The 22,690-nt window shown below is 40.2% G+C and overlaps 1 protein-coding gene across 2 annotated transcripts in view; it reads right to left on the bottom strand.

Annotated features, from left to right (window-relative positions):
- LOC108708376 (interphotoreceptor matrix proteoglycan 2) overlaps window positions 1-22,690 on the bottom strand; it is a 61,920-nt gene that overhangs the window by 7,164 nt on the left and 32,066 nt on the right. For both annotated transcript variants that reach the window (XM_041582305.1, XM_018247022.2), the window contains 8 exons: window positions 17,829-17,914; window positions 13,901-17,260; window positions 12,002-12,221; window positions 9,695-9,905; window positions 8,989-9,177; window positions 8,485-8,686; window positions 6,948-7,027; window positions 5,924-5,989 (listed from right to left, as the gene is read on the bottom strand). In XM_041582305.1, the coding sequence (XP_041438239.1) occupies window positions 5,950-5,989; window positions 6,948-7,027; window positions 8,485-8,686; window positions 8,989-9,177; window positions 9,695-9,905; window positions 12,002-12,221; window positions 13,901-17,260; window positions 17,829-17,914 (4,388 nt within the window). In that variant the 3' untranslated portion in view covers window positions 5,924-5,949. The remainder of the gene's footprint in view (window positions 1-5,923; window positions 5,990-6,947; window positions 7,028-8,484; window positions 8,687-8,988; window positions 9,178-9,694; window positions 9,906-12,001; window positions 12,222-13,900; window positions 17,261-17,828; window positions 17,915-22,690) is intronic.

Below are 22,690 nucleotides of genomic sequence, written 5' to 3'. Positions count from 1 at the left end.
GAACCGCATGGTGGAGCAGGAGGTCGCCATCTTGGATGTCCCGTGGGGTAAGTTCCTCCATTTCCATTACAGTACCCCCCTCCTTAGGGGGGCCTCAGGACCACCGAGGCTAGGGGAAGAAGGAAAAAGTCTGTGGAACTTACGGACCAAGACAGGAGCATGAACGTCAGAACTTCTCACCCAGGAACACTCTTCTGGACCGAACCCCTTCCATTCGATAAGGTATTGAAGAATGCCCCTAGAAATACGAGAGTCCAAGATTCTCTTGACTTCGAATTCCTTATGATCGTCGACCAAGACAGGAGCTGGAGAGGAAGAAGAAGAGGGGCAAGACACAGCAGGTTTAAGCAGGGAAACATGAAAAACATTGGGTATCCGCAGCTCAGGAGGAAGTTGAAGACGAACAGCCACAGGGTTGATGACTTCGATGATAGGGAAAGGACCGATGAATTTAGGACCAAGCTTGGGTGTAGGAATCTTGAGATGAATGTTGCGTGTGGAAAGAAAAACTTTATCACCAGGAACATATGGAGGGGACGAAATCCTTCTTTTATCGGCAAACCTCTTCTGCACCAGGGAACTTTTCTCCAAGTTTGCCACAGTAGCATGCCAAATAGCCTACATGTGAGCAGCTTGGTCATTGGCCGCAGGAACGTTGGTAAGAAGAAGATCCTGGGAAAAAGCCAAGGGATTCAGACCATACACACAGAAGAAAGGAGACTTCTGGGAAGAAGTATGCAGAGCGTTGTTGTGAGCAAACTCGGCCCAGGGAAGAAGATCCGACCAATCATCCTGGCACAGGGACACATGACAACGAAGAAACTGTTCCAAGGCCTGATTGACCCGTTCTGCGGCTCCATTAGACTGTGGGTGGTAAGCAGAAGAAAATTGAAGAGAAATGTTAAGAGCCTTGCAAAGAGATCTCCAGAACTTGGAAACAAACTGGGAACCCCAGTCGGACACAATCTCGGAAGGAAAACCATGAAGACGAAAAATGTGTTTAATAAAAAGTTCAGAGAGTTCAGGGGCGGAAGGCAGTTTCCAAAGCGGCGTGAAGTGAGCCATTTTGCTGAATCTGTCGATTACCACCCAGATGACAGTGTGGCCAGAAGAAACAGGGAGATCAACAATGAAATCCATTGCCAGGCGAGTCCAAGGTCGAGATGGAATGGGAAGCGGCAAGAGTAAACCCTTGGGGGGGGGGAATGTCCGGACTTGGAAACAGCACAAATGGAACAAGAAGAGACAAAGTCTTTAACATCTTTCCTTAGGGTCGGCCACCAAAGCAAACGAGACAAGAGCTCGGTTGTCTTCTTAATCCCGAGATGACCAGCCTGTTTGGAACTGTGAGATTGGGATAAAATGGCATGACGGAATTCCGGAGGAACAAAAGCAACACCAAGAGGAGTCTCTACAGGAGCCGAAGACTGAGCAGAAAGTAACTGAGAGGCACAGGAGGGAAACAAGGCGGCAATAATCTTGGTAGAAGGCACAATGGGTTCAGGATCTTCAGGGCAGGAATCTTCAGGAACAAAGCTTCTGGACAGAGCATCAGCCTTCCTGTTTCTGGAGCCAGGACGAAAGGTGATAACAAAATTAAAGCGAGAAAAGAAAAGTGCGCACCTGGCTTGCCGGGGATTGAGGCGCTTGAGGGATTGAATAAATTCAAGATTTTTGTGGTCAGTAAAGATGGTCACAGGAACTGAAGAACCTTCAAGTAAATGTCTCCATTCTTCCAGGGCCAACTCAACGGCAAGTAGCTCGCGATTCCCAACATCGTAATTTTGCTCTGGGGAAGAAAATTTTTTAGAGAAAAAAGCACAAGGATGAAGTTTACCATCAGAAGAAGATCTTTGAGACAGAACTGCTCCAGCTCCAACATCAGAGGCATCAACTTCCATGAAGAAGGGTAGTAGAGGTTCAGGGTGTCTAAGAATTGGAGCAGAAGAAAAGGCTTCTTTGAGGGTCTTGAAGGCTTCGAGAGCTAGAGGGGACCAGTGTTGAGGTTTACTCCCTTTACGGATCAAGGCAAGAATTGGAAAGATTTTGGAAGAAAAGTCTTTGATAAACTGTCTATAATAATTGGCGAAGCCAATAAACCTCTGAACTGCCTTGACGCTGGTAGGAAGGGGCCAATCCAAGATTGCAGAGACTTTGATGGGATCCATCTTGAAGCCTTGTGGAGAAATGATGTAGCCAAGAAAAGGAATGGAAGAAGCTTCGAAGATGCATTTCTCCAATTTGGCGAAGAGATTGTTTTTCTCAACCTGGAAAGAACTTCACGCACTTGGCAACGATGATCCAGAAGATTCTTAGAAAAAATAAGAATGTCGTCTAAATACACGACCACACAATGTCCCAAAAGATCACGAAAAATGTCATTGACTAATTCTTGGAAGACCGCAGGAGCGTTGCAGAGACCAAATGGCATGACGAGGTACTCGTAATGTGCATCGCGAGTATTGAAAGCGGTCTTCCATTCATCTCCCTCACGGATCCGAATGAGATTGTAGGCCCCACGTAGATCCAGCTTAGTAAAGAAATTAGCACCCTTAAGCCGATCAAAAAGTTCGGAGATGAGAGGAAGAGGATATCTGTTCTTTATGGTGATCTTATTTAACCCCCTGTAGTCAATGCAGGGCCACAAACTACCGTCTTTCTTTTCGACAAAGAAGAACCCTGCCCCAGTAGGGGAGGTAGAAGGACGAATGAAACCTCTTTGAAGATTCTCCTGGATATATGACTTCAGAAGTTTCGGAGGGAGAAAGCGGGTAAGTGCGGCCTCGGGGGGGCATTGAGCCGGGTAAGAGTTCAATAGGACAATCATAGGGACGATGAGGTGGGAGAATCTCAGCGGATTTCTTATCAAAGACATCGGAAAAGGCTTGATACACAGGAGGAAGAGAAGAATTTGAAGATACTGAAGAAACTTTAACAACAGGAACAGCAGGCAAACAATTATGTAGACAAAATGAGCTCCAACGGGACACTTGTGTGGTGGACCAGTCAATGACTGGATTATGAACATACAGCCACGGCAATCCCAGGACAACAGGAGTGGAAGGGCAATCGATAAGAAGAAAAGACAGTCTTTCCAAATGCATAGTGCCCACCTTGAAAGAAAGTTCCTGAGTAGACTGCGAGATGATGGCAGAAGAAAGAAGACGATCATCGATCGCCAGGACTCGAAGAGGGGTTGCCAAGGGTTGGAGCGGAATAGCATGTTTACCGGCAAAGGCTCGATCCATGAAGTTGCCCGCAGTGCCAGAATCAAGGAAGGCTTGAGAAAGGATCTTCTTGGAGCCGAACTGGATTTGTGTAGGAAGGAGAAAACGTTGAGCAGAGGAATGGGGAGAATGAAAAATTCCACCCAGGTAAGTCTCCCCAATCTTACCTAGGTTCCGGAGTTTCCCGGCTTCACTGGGCATTCATGGGCGAAGTGGGCTTTTCCCCCACAGTAGAGACATAACCCAGCAGCCCTTCTCCGGAGCTTCTCCTGTTCGGAAAGACGTGCCCGTCCAATCTGCATTGGTTCTTCAGGAGGTAAAGAAGAAGTAGCAGATGCCGCAGGAGGCGGAGAAAGAAGGTTGGAAGCCGGACTGGAGAGTAAGGGTCTTTGGAAGCGTGGAGCCAGGGTGGGTTGGAACCTGGAAAACTTCCTAGCGCGTTCCCTGTCAAGTTCGACTTGGAACTCCCTTTGTCTGGTGTCAACTTTCACAGCCAACGCAACAAGATCTTCCCAGCGAGAAGGAATTTCCCGTGATACAAGATCATTCTTGATGCGCATTGCCAGGCCGTTGTAGAAGGCAGCATGGTAACCATCATTATTCCAAGAAGTTTCAGCCACAAGAGTGCAGAATTCGATGGCGTATTCCGGAACAGAACGAGTCCCTTGCTGCAGCTGAAATAAACGAGCCGAGGCAGAGGTAGCCCGACCAGGAGCATCGAACACCGTGCGAAGGTCATGGATGAAGGCCTTGGCATCGTCAATAACCGGATCCTCCTTCTCCCAGAGAGGAGAAGCCCACTCCAGAGCTTTCCCTTGCAGGCGGGTGATGATATAGCCCACCTTCGCTCGCTCCGAGACAAACTGACCTGGAAGCAGGGTGAATTGGATCTCACACTGGTTGATGAAACCACGGCATGATTCCGGATCACCGCTATACAGAGGAGGTGCAGGGATGCGAGGCTCGGAAACCTGGAGCGGAGTAGCAGGGACAGGCAGAGGAACTGGAACCACTGGGGATAAGGCAGACAATTTCTCCAGGATTGCTTCTAGTGCCTGGCCGAAGTGGGTTTGTTGGGCTTCGTAGGTCTGCATGCGAGAAGCCAATCCACAAACAGCTCTGCCGACATCAGTAGGAACTTGAGGCTCCTCAGAAGGGTCCATGGCCCAATTATACTGTCAGGGCCCGAAGGCTCTGTTGTAGTGTGGACCAAGGAGGAGACAAAACAACACCAAGTTCGCAGTACAAGAGGGTTTATCAGAAGAATGGTCAAAAGCAGGCAAATTGGTCGGTACAGGCAGCAAAGAATCAGAATCGTTAAACAGGCAATAAGTCAATACACGGAGAATCCAAATAGCAAGAAATCACACCCAGGAACTATACAAGATAGACCTATAATTGGGCAATGACAGGATGGGCAAATAGATTTAAATAGTCCATAGATTGGCGCCAAAACTTGACGCGCTGACGTCATGACGCTGACGCCGGCGTCCTCACGTTGGTGTCCTGACGCCGACGCACATTCTGACGCCGGCGTCCATTCCGTCGCCGGCGACCAATCCTGGGGCGACACGTTTCTGATGCAGTCCCACTGCGACCAGGAAGAACCGCATGGTGGAGCAGGAGGTCGCCATCTTGGATGTCCCGTGGGGTAAGTTCCTCCATTTCCATTACACTCTTGTATCAGCCATTAGGTTTTTTTTGTACATAATGCTGTATGTTCATTGTATACACCCATTTATTGGAAAGCACTGCAAGATATGTTGGCACTGAATAAATACATGTTACTATTAATAATAATGTTATTGTTCAGAGTGAACAAATATATGACAAATCACAGTGGAAGTTTAAGGGGCAGATTTATCAAAGGTCGATTAGAAAGAAAGATTAGAATTTCTAGCTATTTTTTGTGTACTTCGACTAGGGAATAGTCCAAATTCGATTCGAATTTGAAAGAAAATTAAAACATTTGAATATCGAAATTTATCATGTACCGTCTCTTCGACCATTCGCCATCGAAAACCTGCCGAATTGCTGTTTTAGCCTATGTGGGACCTCCTAGAACCTATTTGGAGTCAATTAGTGGACTTTGAAAAACGTTGGGGAAAAATGTTGAATCGAATTCGATCAAATGCGCTATTAATTCAATTCGAACTATTCGAATTCGGCTGAATACGGACCTATTCGATCAAAAACTGACCTATTCGATCCAAAAAAACTTCTACTTAATTTCGGTTGCTCTTTTTGAATTAGAATTTCGAAGTTTTTTCAATTCGTAATTCGACCCTTGATAAATATGCCCCTAATCAAAACAAATTTAATATAAAATTGCTCAGAGTGCTTTTTTGAACAATTTTTTCCATTTATATTTTTTTGTTCTAGCTTTCAAGATACTGTATTGTGGGTCAAGTATGCCTGTTAGAGTGATATTCATAGTAAAGCCACAATGTTACCTGGCTTTTTAATAAACCCTATTGCTTTTTGGAAAACCACCAGTTCTAAATGTATATACCACACATATATCGTCAATGCGAAATTTTGCTGTTATCCACATAGCCTACTCACAAATGTTTCTCCTGAATACACATAATGCCTGTAGTATTATTACAATGTACATACTCTGCTATGCAAAACCAAACATGGAACACATGTTGCTAAAACACATTTCATGTTGCGTTTTTAAGAAAATTGTTTACCTTGGCTGTTGGAAATGTCTGAATTATTAACTTGTAGGGTTTGCTTTTCTGACATTGTCCACAGACCTGTGTAGGCAACAACAATTTATCCATTAGTAGTAATATATATATATAACAGCATCATCTCATTGGGCATTATCTATTGGCATTAAATATTAAGCATTATTAGAATAACTATTTACAAGTAAATCTTGTCTGTAGTTTTATGTTTTCAAGGCTCTAAAATATATTCAATTTGATAAAAACAAACTGATCCGTAGGAATTTAAATCAGTCATGGACCAGAAACCATGTTTTATTTTTTTTAGATTTTCCAAAATTGAAGTTTAAAGTTAAATGCTCCTGTCTCTGGTGTTTCAGTCTGACAGTTTAGTAATTCAAGTGCAGATTCTGAACTGTTACAATACTGCTTTTAATGAAACTTTGGGATTCCGCTTAGCAGGGTCAAAGATAAAAAATGTATCTGCATCAGTTTAAAACAGTTTACAGAGTGGATGACCCCCCCCCCCACCTAGAGCTGCTTCAGAAAGACCAAAGAAGGTGAATAATGAAACTTTACCCTTCAATATTAGAAAAACAGTCCCAAATAGAAAAAGAAAAAATTATTGAAACTTTATTTCTGGTGAACAATCTGAAAAGAACTGAACTGAAAAAAGTGTTGAAAAGTGAACAACCCCTTTGAAATTTAATTTTTCTTCTCTGTTTTTGTCGTTTTTAATCTAAAATTAACAAAACTGTCTGTACATTTTGGCTGATTATAGTATGTGAATATAAAGATAGTATTTACATCAGTTTAACAACTTTTACAGCAAAAAAAAAGACTTCCTCCATTTAATGACAAATTAACAAAAGTGTCTGTAAACTGTCTGTCTTTTGTAAAATAAATGACAAAAAAGTGGTGGTTGAATTAGAATTTTGGCTAATTTTTAATATGGAGAAAGTATTTAACACAACTTTGACACCAAAACATTGCTTCCTCAACTTTTGTGAATTCCCCCTTACAGTCTTTGCAACAGTTAACTTACATCTGGTGTTGCCTCACAAATTCAGCAAATTGTTTGTCTTTTGCATAAAGCTCAATTATTCTTATTCGATCCTGGATTTCCTAAAATAAAGAAGAACAAAAAAATAACAATAACTGGGTTCTGTTGAACTTTCCATGAATTGATTAGTGATTACATAGTCCAGGGTTTGTGTCAGCTGTAAGCTATTTTCTTTCTGTTTAATGAGTTTGTCTGCATCACATTATTAACATGCTGTGTTTGATCAAAGCAAGTAAAACATGAAGTATGTCTGCTATGTGGTATTGAACAGAATCATATTCTTTTCTAAGGGGCACCATTTATACTAAGGAAACATTGTGTAAACAGGCATCTTGGAAAACCAAGTCTGTGCATCATATTTTGTCCTGACAAAGTTTTTTCTGACTACATAATACAGTTTATGACAATATTAATTTTTCACACTTTTAGCAAATACTGTTTGTATTTTTTCAGAAAAAATATTTACTGTCTTACAAATTAATATTTTGCAGTCATACCATAAAAAGTCATTCAAACATTTTTTATAAATTAATTCACTTTGGTAACAAAATGTATTTTTATATATATATATATATAGAGATATATATATATATATATATATATATATAGAGATATATATAGAGATATATATATATATATATATATATATATATATATATATATATACAGTATCAAGCAGACACACTTAAATCTGGACTGATTAAACAGCTATGGGTGCGGGGTCAAAAAGTCATATAGAAGTCTTCACACGGACCGGCACTCCAATGAAATTGCTTTTATTATATGCATCTGTACATCCAATGTTTCAGCCCACTTTAGGGCCTTTCTCATCCTTGAAAATGTTGAATGTACAGATGCATATAATAAAAGCAATTTGATTTATCATGAATTGGAGTGCCGGTCTGTGTGAAGATTTATATATATATATATATTGTGACAACTAGAACTGTAGGGGTACCTGGGTCAGTGTCTTGGGGCCGCTTTCCACAGTCTTTTAGGGTAAAAACAGTCACAGTAGTCGCTCCTTTTAAAGGCAAGTGCCTGCAGTTTATTCTGTTACACAGTCTTTAGTAACAAGCACACAAAGAAATCAAGCTGGCTAAACACAGTTGTCAGCCTAACTACAGTTGGGTGGCTTTCCCAACACCAACTTAAAACAAAAGAATCAAAATATAACACAAAACTTTGGTAATCAGTACCTTCCTTGTGCAGTGCAGCTTCTGCTCTCTCTCTCCCAAGGTCAGTCAGGTACTTTAGCTGCAGCAATTACCTTGCAGCTTTGGTCTGTATTAATTAATCCATGTTCCAGGGTGTTGTATTATATAACACCCTGGGAGAAACATATCGCCCATCAATAACTAACCCAGCTGCTTTGTTACTATATAGATAGATAGATAGATAGATAGATAGATAGATAGATAGATAGATAGATAGATATGTGTATTCTTTTTTTATTCAGCTCAGGTTTATGTAAACTGATAGACGTGGCTTTGAGGAAAGGGTATTTGGCAATTTTTACCTCTTTCGAGAGCTCGCTGTGTTCATAGATGTGCCGGATCTCTTCACTGCTGAAGTCTGCAGAGGTCTCGGGACTGGTAGATGTGGTCGATGAATAATGGGGATATTTCTTACAGTAGTGACTATAACCCGTAATGTCACTCTCGTACATGGGATTGTATTTCACAGGATGTTCAATAGATGATATGCTGTCATTTGGTCTCCTGTAGTTGAACAAATGTATTGTATGATTGAAGGTTCTCTCTAATTTCAAATGTTCTGCTGAACAAAACTAATACATTAATTGTATTGACTACAGTATAGCTCACTTGCTGGTATTTAACTCCCAGCATCCTCAGCTACCAAAGACTTGATGGGAAACTGGGTATTGTAGTCCAGAAATATCAGGAGGGCATGAGTTGACTGCAGCTGAAATAACTATTTAATACAATGGAATATAACTTTTTTATAGACAGATTTGGCCAGGTTCACATCAGTGAACAACAGTTTACTGCACAGAACTCACCCAAAGGATTCTTCATGATCACCCTTTGAGTTCTGAACTCGGAGTGTCCTTGCCAAGAAGAAAATGACAGCAGAAGCTACAAGGAGAAAGCCGGCTACTGATGCAATGGCTATACCAACCACTAAAGGCTCTGAAACATATTCTTCACAATGTTCTCCTCTGTACCACCAGTTTTCTCCCACTCTACACCTGCAAAATAAAATTAATTATGAGAAGAATGTAAGTTAATCTAGGTAATGAGCAAAAATAGGGCAATGATAGTGTTTTTATGATCAAAGTAAGGGTCAAAGGTGTTCACTGCTATAATTTTTATTTTGTACAAGCAACCTTGTGCAGAGCACTGATTGGCTCTCTCTATGTCCTAGACAATTCTGTTGTGGTAAAACATAAACTTACTTAGCCAGTGAGAATATATATATATACTAACCAAGTTTGCCAAGTTTAAACTTTTCATTTCTAGTTAAGTTTTCTTCCCATGAATCCCTTATAAAGGTATGGGCTAACCAGTCCACAACCTGGCTGCCATTACAATACATAAGCCATAACTATGTTGATAGTAAACCTAGTTTTTGTTCTTCATAATTAAGACAGGAAGATTTCTATGTAGATCACTACATAGAAATTAACATGGAAAGAGTTTTTGTCAAGTTCACATAGTAGAGACAGAGGCAAAAACATACTTAGAAATAAAGCATCAAGCTCTTACCTACAAATAGCACCTTGTCCAGGAATAATATCACACTTGCCATCATTTTGGCAAAACTCTATTTCTAGATCACATAAACTCTGACAAGGCATGCCATCCACACTGACATATCCTGGGTTACAGACACATTCTCCTTCCCCACTCCACTTGTTTATGAGACATTCAGAAAACTCATTGCATGCTTGAAATTTACATGGATCAGCTACATCCCCTGAAAGAGAAAAAACAGTTATTAATGCTATGAAGAATATTTAAATAATACAAATTGTGAAAATTAAAGAATTAAACATTTAAACATTTAAAGAATTAAAAAGTGCCATTCAAATATTTATTGCCTTGTGTTTGAAATTATGCTTCTCCAGGTAGCAAGGGTGTTTTGTGTAAAAGCCATAGTAGAAGGTAGCAGCATTCACCCCAAGTTGACTTTTCAGTGCAAATTAGGCACTAGGTTATGAGAAAGATATTACTGAGACCCCAAGATTAAAAGACACAACTATATTAATAACTGAAATGGAACTTCTGAAATTGGACACACATGCTTTGATTCCTCATCATACTGCATCATTTGGCCACTGGGCTGAACATTGGGAATTTTTGGAGAAGCAAAACTGGTCAGATTCGCACATTACTATTTACTAGTCATTGCACTTACACACCTGGTCACTGGCTGACAATGTCCTAGACAACCACCTTGATCAGACTGGATGTCTGCCACTGAGAAAGATTAATTGGTGGAACTACACAAGGAGCAATGATCCCCCAATTAGTACTACTATGATTTTATTAGCTTTAGCATACCTCCCAACATTTTGGAAGTAAAAAGAGGGACAACATTTTTTTTTCCGCACGTAGCGCAGCAATTTGTTGACCACACCCCTTTCTGTGGCCACACCCCCTAATTACCATGTTTGTTTTACAAAATTTGGCAGGTTATGAAAGTTTGAAAATATTTCTCCTTATCTAAACTGTGTTTTTGTGTCTCAAAATTGTTACAAAGTATCTTATTTGCACCGGTTAGCTGTTCTGGGCTCTCTGCTAAAAGCCAATTAAGTGAAACTTTGTTTCTTTTTCTGGCTGTTTAGTGCAGAGAAAAGAGGGACTTTCCAGTACAAATGAGGGACTGCGGGTTGAGCTGTCAAAAGAGGGACTGTCCCTCCGAAAAAGGGACAGTTGGGAGGTATGGCTTTAGTTAGGAGGAAAGGCTGTGGAAAGTGATTTGGGGGAAAATATACTTATTTGTAAGACTTCTAAGTATGTGAAATGTTGCTTAAGATGAACCTTGAGAAATCCCTGCTACTACTGCCATGCCCATGCAAACATAGATCGGGACTCACTTATTTTTGTTGCAATAGGTGAGAAAATCCTTATGTCAAAGGTTTGTGGCTTGGCATGTTTAGTAAACCTTGAATCAGTTGAAATACGAATCACAGAACATTAACTATATTTATTGCTTCAAAATTGCCTTTCAGAATGAATGAAGAGAAACATCTTCTTAAATGTTAACGTAATTTCTTCACTAAAATGTTTTTTTTTCCCTTTTCAGTTCTTGGACCATCACCTCAAGTACTCTGGATCATTAATACTAGGATTCCCCTTTTGTGCTATGCGTGCTAAACCAAGGTTTTTATCCTTTACAGGGCCGGATTTACATAGCAGGTGCCCCTAGGCCCATTGCCATTTGTTGCACCTGTCCCCTCCCCTTTATTCATGCAAATTTTCATTATTGGGAGCAATGGGGATTGGTGCACAGGAAATTCAAAAAAATATTATATCTCCTGCGCATCCCCAGTGTTTTTGAACAATGTGGGTGTGGTTGGGCAGCATGCCGCCCCCTAAAATCCTGCCGCCCTAGGCCTGGGCCTTGGTGGCCTTTCCACAAATCCGGGCCTGATCCTTTACTGACACTGACAATCTGGCTACTACCTTTTACCCAGACAAAGCTGTTAAACGTTTTATTTTTTTTTCTACAGCATTCTATTAGGAGTGCATCTTTATCACTAATTATATGCACAGGATGTCCTTACTTTGTGGAATCTGGCTTGCAAGCATTTTCATTAATTATACTTTTACTTTGAAGTGCAGACTAAATTTTCTTTAGGAGTTAGATTACTCAAGGTCATAATTCTGCTGCAACCTGCTCCCATACCACTGTTCACAATGTATGCAACTTGTAGAAAAAAATGGAAGAGGACACTCACAAGGAAACACAGAAAGCCTGCTGTGAAGTTAAAAAATGTACATGTCAGGCACTGAAAGGCTATCTGTGCCTCAACTGCAAACTACCTTGTAGTATATGCATTAAATTACCTGATTCAACATCCAGTGAGTATTTGTCAATGGCCAAATTCATAGTCTGATATGCAGTGTTACAGAAGTCTTCAAGAATGACATACACTGCATTGGTCACATTTCGAGGAACAGGTTTTGCAAACTTCATTCTGCTGTTTACGATGATACTGCCATTACGGAAATTCAAAATTTCAAGGTTTTGAAAGCCAGTTAGATTGGACTGGAGATATGGAACCAACTGAAAAAAATATATATTTAAATATTGTGGAGGAGAAAAGAAGCACATAGTATTTATATAACATCCGCAGAGTAGGGTTTCCTGGTCAAAAATGTGATTTGTGTATTATAACAAAATATCTCTGATCCCTATATTCATATATGAATACATATAAGATCATGAGTTTAAAAAGTGGAACATAATTTCAGCTGTTATTCTTTTTAACATTTGAAAAGTGCAGGACAACTTCAGTGTTTCATTTTGTTTCATAATAATCTAGGTAAGTACAGGTATAGGATCCCTTATCCGGAAACCCGATATCCAGAAAGCTCCGAATTACAGAATGGCTGGCTCCCATAGACTCCATTTTATCCAAATAATCCAAATTTTTAAAAATGATTTCCTTTTTCTCTGTAATAATAAAAGAGTAGCTTGTACTTGATCCCAACTAAGATATAATTAATCCTTATTGGAAGCAAAACAAGGCAATTGGGTTTATTTAATGTTTAAATGAATTTCTAGTAGACTTAAGGCATGAAGACCCAAATTACAGAAAGATCCATTATCAGGAAAACCCCAGGTCCCGAGCATTCTGGATAACAGGTCCCATCCCTGTATATAAGGGAACCTTGCTGAATAGCTTTTAAGACACCGTTCTTAATTGAATTTATATTAAAAACCATCAGTCACTTTACCCACATAATACAGCATTGGTTCAATGCACAATCAGTTCTGTCATTTAAAATGAATGTGATGGCAAATATCCTACTGCTTCTTCTACTATGGAGGAGTCATAATCAACAAAATAACCATCCAAAGCTTTCGCAGATGTATGTAAAGTGGCCATACATGGGCCAATAAAAGCTGACAAATTTTCCAGATAGAGTCATAAGGTTATTAAACCCCTTGGCTGTCCCTTGTAGATATTACCATCAAAATAGAAAACATAATTTCCAGTGTCGGACTGGCCGGCCAGGGCACAGGGAAGAAAATCCAGTGGGCCCCAGTCCTGTTGAGCCCCTTCATTCTAGACACATCAGAAGGCTGTTTGGTGCAATGGTGAAGCACTAGGGGGTCTAAACCTGGCAGGCAATAATCCACTGTGCACTGGTGGCAGGAAATCATCAGGAGCGGGGGGGGACAGAGTGGTCGTCCTTTGGGATGGGAAGAGTGCGACTGGAGTGGTGGACCCTTGAGTGGGGGAGGAAAGTGTAAAATGGTGGTGGGAGTTGTGGGCCCTTTGTCCAGGTTTTCTGGTGGGCCCGCCTCCCCCAGTTTGACACTGATAATTTCTCAAACTAAATTCCTGAACTTTCATAATAAACCTCACATGTATACTTATTCACAGCCCTTGCATATAATAAGAATTTAGTATCTGTCAAGGGACAAAAGTGAAACGTTGTGAAAAGATTTTTACACAGGGGGAAATTATCATAATGAAACTTCTATGGAAAATTAAAGCAACCAGAATTTTTTTTTTACAAATGTTTTGACCCAGGAGAAAATTCCAGACAAACTTTTTTTCTCAATTTTCATAAAATCTGTCCCATAAACTTATTTTTAAAAGTACCTTCTTCCTTCTACATGTAGATACATAGGCAGAGTATAGTGTTCTTTGTCCTCAGTTAATGCCTTCTCTTTACCAATAACTGTCCCATCTATCTAAGTAAAAAAAAAAAACTAACAAAAATGTATCTTACCAGTTCTATAAATCTTTGTTCCAGAGCTTTATATTCAGGAGAGTTTTTGTTAAACAAATCCTCTGAAAATATCATGTTGGTGACACGAAGACTGAAAAACACCACAAGTGCTCTTGCAGAAGCTGAAACATTTCCACCCTTCTCGGAGAAAATCACACCAGCGAGGTCTGTGGAATGAATGTTTTTAGCCACTATGCTTCTTTCTTCTGGACTCATGTCAGGGTGATAATAAACTGTACTTAAGTTATCTAATTCTGAGGATATGTTCTGAACTTCCACTGTTACTTCTTCCTCTTTTTTTACTGAAAGAACAGCAGAACTCAGAGTATCCGTTGGTTCCATTGAGGCATCACTAAAAACATGTTTATACTCTGTCACTGAATCTATGTCAAGAGCTTCTTTATGAGTAGTGGGAATATTATCTACTTTGAATGTACTGTCAATGTCAAGGAATGTAGTCGTCTTATTGGAAATAATGTTTGGGACTGTATTCAAGATTTCATCAGTTATACTTGACTGATCATTGGTAAATAATGAATGTTCTTCATTCCTAGCGTCCGGCAATGAGATTAATATTGCATTATCTTTATTAGTTTCTGTGAGAGAGTTATGTTCTCTGATTGGTGGAGATGTGATTTCTGTGTTAAAAGGAGACCCAACTTCTCTGATTGGTGGAGTCGTGCTATGACTAAAACCCTGTGTGTTTAATGGTTGTATTTCATTAAAAGTGGAGCTGACTGTCACATCTATGTCAACTTCTTCATTCCCAACATCTAATGATGTCACTAATATTAGATTATCTTTATCATGACCTATGTTTAACAGAGACTCATGGTCTCTTATTGGCGGAGATGTAGTAAGAACCTGCAAGTTTAATGGTTGTATTTCATTAGTGGTGGAGCGGATTGTCACATCTGTCTCTATATCTTCATTGCCAGCATCTAATGATGTTGCTAACATTGAATTTTCTCTGTTTAACAAAGAATTGTGTTCTCGGATGGGTGGAGAAGTAGTAAGACTAAGGATCTGTGGGTTTAATGGTTGTGTTTCATTAGAGATTGAGCTGATTATCACATCTGTCTCTACTTCTTTATTGTCAGCATCTAGTGATGTTCCTAATATTGCATGTTCTGTGTTTAACAGGAAATCATGTTCTGTGATTGGCGTAGATGTATTATGACTAAGGACCTGCGGGTATAATGATTGTATTTCATTAGAGATGGAGCTGGCTGTCACATCTGATTGCACTTCTTCACTGGCAACCTCTAATGATGTTGCTAATATTGCTGGTTCTGTGGTTAACATAAATTCATGTTCCCTGATTGGTTGTGATGTAGTATGACTAAGGACCTGTGGGTATAATGATTGTATTTCATTAGAGATGGAGCTGAATGTCACTGTGCCCACTTCTTCATTGCCAGCATCTAATGATTTTGATAACATTCCATGTTCTGTGGTTAACAGAAAATCATGTTCTTTGATTGGTGGAGATGTAGTAAGACTAAGGACCTGCAAGTTTTCTGGTTGTATTTCATTAGAGACTGAGCTGGCTGCCCCATCTGACGGCACATGTCCATTGCCAACATCTAATGATATTGCTAATACTGTATGCTCTGTGTGTGAATCATGCTCTTTGATCGGTAAAGATGTAATAAGACTAAGGACCTGCTGGTTTAATGGCTGTATTTCATTAGCGATTGAGCTGGCTATCACTTCTGACTGCACTTGTTCACTGACAGTCTCTAATGATTCTAATATTGCATGTTCTGTGGTTAACAGAAATTCATTTTCCCTGATTGGTTGTGATGTAGTAAGACTAAAGACCTGCAGGTTTTCTGGCTGAATTTCAATAGAGATAGATCTGACTGTCACGTCTGTCTGCACATCTCCATTCCCAGCATCTAATGATATTGCTAATACAGTATTCTCTGTATGTAAATCATGTTCCCTGATTGGTGAAGATGTAATAAGACTAAGGACCTGCTGGTTTAATGGTTGTATTTCATTAGAAATTGGGTTGGTTGTCAAATCTGTCTCCTCTTCATTCCCAGCTTCTAATATTGCATTGTTTTTATCAGGTTCTGTGTTAAATTCTCTGATTGGTGGATATGTACTAAGACTAAGGACCTGCGGTTTTAATGGTTGTATTTCATTAGATGAGGAGCTAAGAGTCACATCAGTGTCCACTTCTGAAAACATGTCTTTCAATGATGATAATTCTTCTTTTTGTAGAGAATTGGTTGTTATCCATGAAATCTCTTCATCTGATGTATCTACAGTTGCATATTCCATAGCTGATTCCATTAAACTATTTGATTCAGTGAATGAATAGTCATATATATCCATATCTGATGATTGCTCAATGGTCAAAGTTTCAAATGTCCATAATACAGGAGCAGATTCGGTCGTGGACATTTTTGGTAGATTTACTAGCCCCTCTGTTGAAGAGTAGGTACCAGACTGCTCTGACTCCTCAGGTACCAGCTTTGAAACGCTTTCCATTCTATTAGCCTGTTCATTAAAGGGGTCAATTTCATCAGGCATTTTTGGAATCTCCATTATATAATTAGTATCATATATTTGGTTAATAGAATGGTGAGGCTCCACTGTTGATATAGTCCAATGTATATTATCAGTCTTATTGACCTTTACAAAAGGTACAAAATTTGAACCTGATCCCTCATCAGAATGACTAATAAGTTCAGGCTGTAAACTAGTTGGAAGTAAATGGTCTTCTATCAATAACTCATTCTTTTCTAATTTACTCTCTTCTGTGAAAGTGTCAACTGAGAGCACTAAGGCATCATTTTCAGTATGAGTAAAGATGGTACTTCCAGTTTCCTTTATTTGGTTTACAAAAGAAGATTCACTTAATACAGGCTCTTCAGCTGCTATAGCGGATGTCAAAATGTCTACACTAGATTCTTTATCTGATGAAGAGGTCTCAAGTGTTGGCAAAATGGTTGGTAAAATATTGGTTTTGGTAGAAGCTGGTGTACTTTTTGGCACTTGCTCAGCCACTATATTTAAAGTAGACTGCTCATATAGAAGCAATTCATTATCCCCAGATTCTTCTTGAATGTCTAACTCAATATTTAAACTAGAAACTGTTGTTAATCTGGCTTCCATCAATGTAATGATGTCATTTTCCTGAAAAAGAGGAGAAACAGCTGGAGTCGTAAAACTATATTCAAAACCAGGAGACCCATCAATAATTAGGTCTGTGTCTTCAACTGTGCTTGCAATGTTGTCTTCAACTTCACTTTTTGTAGTCAGCTGTTCATTATTTTGTGCTGCAGGCACAATATTCCTTAATGTTGAATGGCCATTTGGAAGCCATTCAGCTTGTAGTGCATTGTTCTATAAAAGAGAAAAAACATGTGCTTTAACTGACTGGAATTTCTGCATATAAACCCTTTACAACTAATTCAGAGACTGTCCACCAAATTAAAGCTCTTTCAGATTACGGTCCTGCATTTTGTAGTTAGCTGCATAGTTGCAGCTTTTGGAATAATTAGGTTTATTTTTTTATTTTTTAATGGAAGAGACAGTAAATTCCTATGCAAGAGAAAAGTAAAGCATTAGGACAGATTTATTATCAAACTATGGAATCCAGATGGATTAACATTTTCTTGACTTCAACAAAGATTATCCTGACTGTCAACAAAGTCTTTAAAGAGTTGACACATCAATGTGTTCATCACAATGTGTTCAACTGTATTATGGGATGTTAGAGTTCAGTGGCAGCATTGGGATTAAACATACAACAAATAATTTCCAAAAATGTGTTAATATGATGCAAGTAAATGGAGGAGGGGGGGTGTAATGATGATGTATGTGTTTTGGTAATAGGGTTGGTAATAGGGTTCTTTCAATTTTTAGTAATCACTACAAACGAACTCCTACAAAAAAATTTTAATCAACTTACAACATCTGCAGTTGACGGTAGTGGAAATGTTGGCTCCTCCGTTATAGATGTCCATTCATTAAAATTATCTAATGGAGCATTTTCAACTAAAATAAAAGAAAATCTTGTCATATTGCTTTAATGTTTCAAGGGTAAATAAGCCCACAAAACAGATTGCCAAGAAGTGGAAAAAACTCTCAGAAATATTCAATCCATTAAATATATGTACAGCAGTGTTGTCCAACTTCTGTGGTATTGAGGAATGGAATTGTTTTGGCCTACATGGTGGAGTGCTGATAATGGAAGCCAGTGTTAACCACTCACTGTTTTCAGCCACACCCACTTTAAACCACACTCAAGTTACCATAAGAACGTTTAAGACCATGTTCACCATTTGGTGGTAGCAAATGGTTGGCACACACTGCATGGATATCCTTAAATCCATATTCCCCTCCTCCCTTGTGGATAACACAGCAACCCCCAGAACATGATTAAAAACCTTATGAGCCCCTAACAAGTATTTCCAAAATGCTAACAAACTCCCACCAGTTTGGACAGGCAGAGTATGGCAAAAACAGGCAGCATAGTATGGCACACACAGGTTGGCAGAGTATGGCACACACAGGCAGAGTAGGACAGGCAGATTATGGTACACACAGACATGATAGTATGGTACACACAGGCAGCATAGTATGGCACACACATTGGCATGGTACACACAGGGAGCATAAGGCAGGCAGGATATGGCAAACACAGGTAAGCAGAGTATGGCACACTTAGGTAAGCAAACATGACACACTTAGGTAAGCAGAGTATGGCACACTCAGGGAACATAGTGAAGGCAGAATATAGCACTCAGTTAGAACAGGGCAGGAAACAGGGAAACCTATTAGGATGGACTGCACATACTGTACTACATACAGTGACACAATGCCAGTGCTGCTCCTAGAGTCTGTATGAGTTGTGAACAGGTGAACAATGTGAGGTGTGAACAGTATAGGGCTTTACGAGTGTGAACAGTACAGGGGAGATTACAGGTGTGAACAGGGCCGGATTTCACAGGCGGGCGCCCCTAGGCTGCGTGGTCCTAGCGCCTGACTCCCGCACCGCTCTATGGATTGCAGGTGCACCGAAGCACTGGAGAGCTGCGCATCCCCAGTGCTCTTCAGCAATAAGCTGGGCGGCATGCCGCCCCTAACAACTTGCTGCCCTGCGCCCTGGCCTTTGGGGCCTCACTACAAATCCAGGCCTGTGTGTGAACAATGTAGGGGAGATTACAGGTGTAAACAATGCAGGAGTTTACAGTCTGAATTTGAGGTTTAAATAAAAGCAGTGGACAGTTAATCTCAATTCAGATATAGGCATGTCCAAGTCCAGGCCCATTTTCAAATTTACACCGGCCCGCAGCCTCCGCCATGAAATTAATAATAATGCGGCCTGCCAGCACGGTGCGATCAGTAATCGCATAGCCGTAGCAGCAATTTTGGCACATTAGTGAAATGATCTGCTACTTGGTCTATACTGCTGCCTGTGTGCTGAAGGTGTTAGCAATAGACACGTAATAGCATGTAGTGATGCGCTGCTCTCACATACTTCTTTAGGGCTGAAGGTGTAATAGACGTACTGTCGTGCCAGTACAGTAAACTAAAGAAGTATGTGAGAGCAGTGCGTCACTATGTGCCAGTACGTGTCGATTGCTAACACCTTCAGCACACAGGTAGCAGTATAGACCAAGTGGCAGATCATTTCACTAATGTGCCTAAAGATTATTTCTACAGTTACACGATTCCTTGTTTAAATGAGTTAAATAATGTTAATGGTTCAAAGAATGTCAGGCTGAATGGTCGGCCCCCACACATTTTCACCTCACCAAATCTGGCCCTCGTTGCAAAAAGTTTGGACACCCCTGCTTTAAAGCTTACACAAAGTAAGCACTCACAGCAGCCAGGAGGCCACACAAGGGGGGTCGTGGGTGGGCAGTTGGACAGCACTGAAGTAGAGCATAACAAATATCAACTATTGAAAAAGAGATTATAATAAAAAGACAGTTTATTATAAACTGTTTTATTTCAAGTTGTGCCTTTAGTGAATTGCCACAGTAGTGCAAGGAGACGGCACACCAAGAGAATACAGCAACAAAGTTTTTCTGAAGGAAATGGGAGGTTTATTGAACCAACGTTTCAGTTCCTCACAGGAACTTTCATCAGGGAGTGAAAAGCATTGTGCACAGTGGGACGCTTAAATTCAAAATATGGCGCCAAAAGTGGTTGCTAAGCAACCGATTTGTTAGTGTAAATGAATACAGTGAATGTGACACCTAAGCGTGATTAAAAGTAAAAAACATAAGCCGCATTTGGATGGTTGGAAGCTCCTACCTCATTATCCATAGCATGGACCCCTTGCGCTGAAGTGATCGTGTTCTCAACATGAAAAGTAGCGAGACTCAGTCCTCGTCCAGGGTCCTGTATTGGTGTGCTGTACGTGTATCACGGCTGCAGGTTCAGTGGGGGCGGCGCTAAAAACGTCATGCGCATGCTTGCGCATACCTACGAATACTGACAGCCAGGAGCCGTAACCATCATTGCTACACGTAGCAACGGCAGCGCTCTCTTGCTGTTTACCACAGCTGCAGTCTTTTAGGTGTATAGTCTGCGAGCTAACGCTGACCTCTACACCCTACTGCAGGGATCTGCAACCTTGGCTCTCCAGCTGTTAAGGAACTACAAGTCCCACAATGCAATTAAGGAGTCTAATGAAGGAGTCTAAATGCAAATGCATTGTGGGACTTGTAGTTCCTTAACAGCTGGAGAGCCAAGGTTGCAGATCCCTGCGACTGCATTAAGCCTTGCTGGGTTCTTTTGGCCACTGCTCACCCCCACCTCCACCAATTGCAAACGTAGCAGGAAAGGAGTCCGGACTAGAGTAAGCCAAATGGTAACAGAGTTGGTACACAAAGCACCGATAAGATGGTGTCCATAAATACACATTGATAATGGTATATTGTGGGGTACTGCCCACGGGACCATATTGTTGGATAAATCATGGGTAAGATATCAGGTAACAATAAGCAAATCTTGGCAGCATGAACTGTGAACAAATATATGTCATCAAGAGGATCACAGGTACAACAACCAGAGATAATGGATATGGTTTACCAAAACACTAGAAGCTGTAAAACAAATGATATTATAGCAATAAAGACTATTCATCCAATGTTATTATAACAGCCCATAGATTGACAAATCAGCACAATGTTCAATGTTCGTGAATGTGTTCATATGAAACAACTCAGTGGGAGTGTTTCGTTTAGACACAGTGTCCAACGTATGTATCCACCTGGATTCAGCAGGGCTTGTTCACGGTCACCCCCTCTTTCTAGGGGAGGTTGGTGGTCTATAGCCATACATTTAAATGTAGGGAGAGTGTGTCCTTCCACTAGGAACTGTTTCGCCACGGGTTGAATGGCTTTGCCTTCCTTCCACGCTTTACTAATGCCGGCCCGGTGGTTACTAATTCTTTCACGGAGAGTGGTGCATGTTTTTCCGACATAATATTTGCCACACGGACAGGAGATAATGTAGACAATATAAGTAGAAGTGCAACTTAGTCTTTCTCGTATTTTGATTCTCTTGCCAGTGTGTTGATGAGGGAAGTCAGGACCTGTCAGTAGGCTTCTGCATGTTACGCAATTTGGACATTTGTAGCATCCCAGTTTTTTATTCTGTGCCAACCAAAAAGTCTCCGTAGTTTTAATGCCTCTGAAGTCAGTGCGCACAAGTAGGTCTTTTAGGGATTTACCTCTTCGAAACCCCATCATGGGTTTCTTGGTTGCATGCAGTGATAGTGATTCATCCATGTTTAGCATGGGCCAATGTTTGTTGATGCTAGCGGTGAGGTGTTTTGATGCAGCTGAAAAGGTAGTAGTGAAGATCATCGGAGTACTTTCCTCAGTCTTATGCTGTTTTCTAGTCAATAGATCACTTTGTGTGTGTCTCAGAGCTCTGTCTAACTGTGTGCATAATATCTCCTCTGAGTAGCCTTTTTCCAGGAAACGACTGAACATATCACAAAGTTGTACTTCTGATGTTGCTCTTACATTGTTGTAGTGTATTACCCTTAAAAATTGGGAATACACAATACACCCGTACCCGTACACAAGAAAAGGCAAATGTTCAAATTCACAGTAACTTACTTTCAAAAGATACAAACTTAAAAATGGAAAACAAGCAGGAACAGGCAGACTTGCTGCCTAGTATTATTTATTAGCACAACATGTTTCTATTACTTTCAATAGATGTCAATACACAACCATTCATGCAAAATTATAAATAGATCCCAAAACACAATCCATGGGAGTTCATCTCCAATGATTCAGGAAGGCCCCTAGATCAAAAATGATCACACATATAAAGGCAACTGCCCATATTTTATATATATATATATATATATATATATATATATATATATATATATATATATATATATATATATATATATATATATATATGTTGTAGCTCCCACCCCTCCCAGCTATAGTCAGGTGATCCCACTGGTGTCTAATAAAAGGACAGCCAAGTTTGGGAGTTTTACTTTGAAAGCAGCTAGTAAGTTGCAGGTAAAACTTAGTCCCTTTGTAAAATGTATAAGCAATTGAATTCTTAATGAATCAGATGAAAATTAAGCGTAGGACTGGCCAGATATGGGATGACTTTGACGTAGTTGGCCAGCTTGAATATTTTGCAATATATGGACAAACAATCCCTGTGTTGTTTAAAGGGTAAGGCATTTTTTAGTAGCAGTATGCACAAAATGTCTCTGTCTTAAATATATTGATAATGGGTTGAGTGCAGAGGACCTCTTGTAGTTGACTATATGTATTTTGT

Source organism: Xenopus laevis, chromosome 2L, assembly GCF_017654675.1.
Source record: "Xenopus laevis strain J_2021 chromosome 2L, Xenopus_laevis_v10.1, whole genome shotgun sequence".
Lineage (NCBI taxonomy): Eukaryota > Metazoa > Chordata > Amphibia > Anura > Pipidae > Xenopus > Xenopus laevis.
The sequence above is the reverse complement of the archived record's forward strand: the minus strand, read 5'-3'. Positions and strand labels throughout refer to the sequence as shown.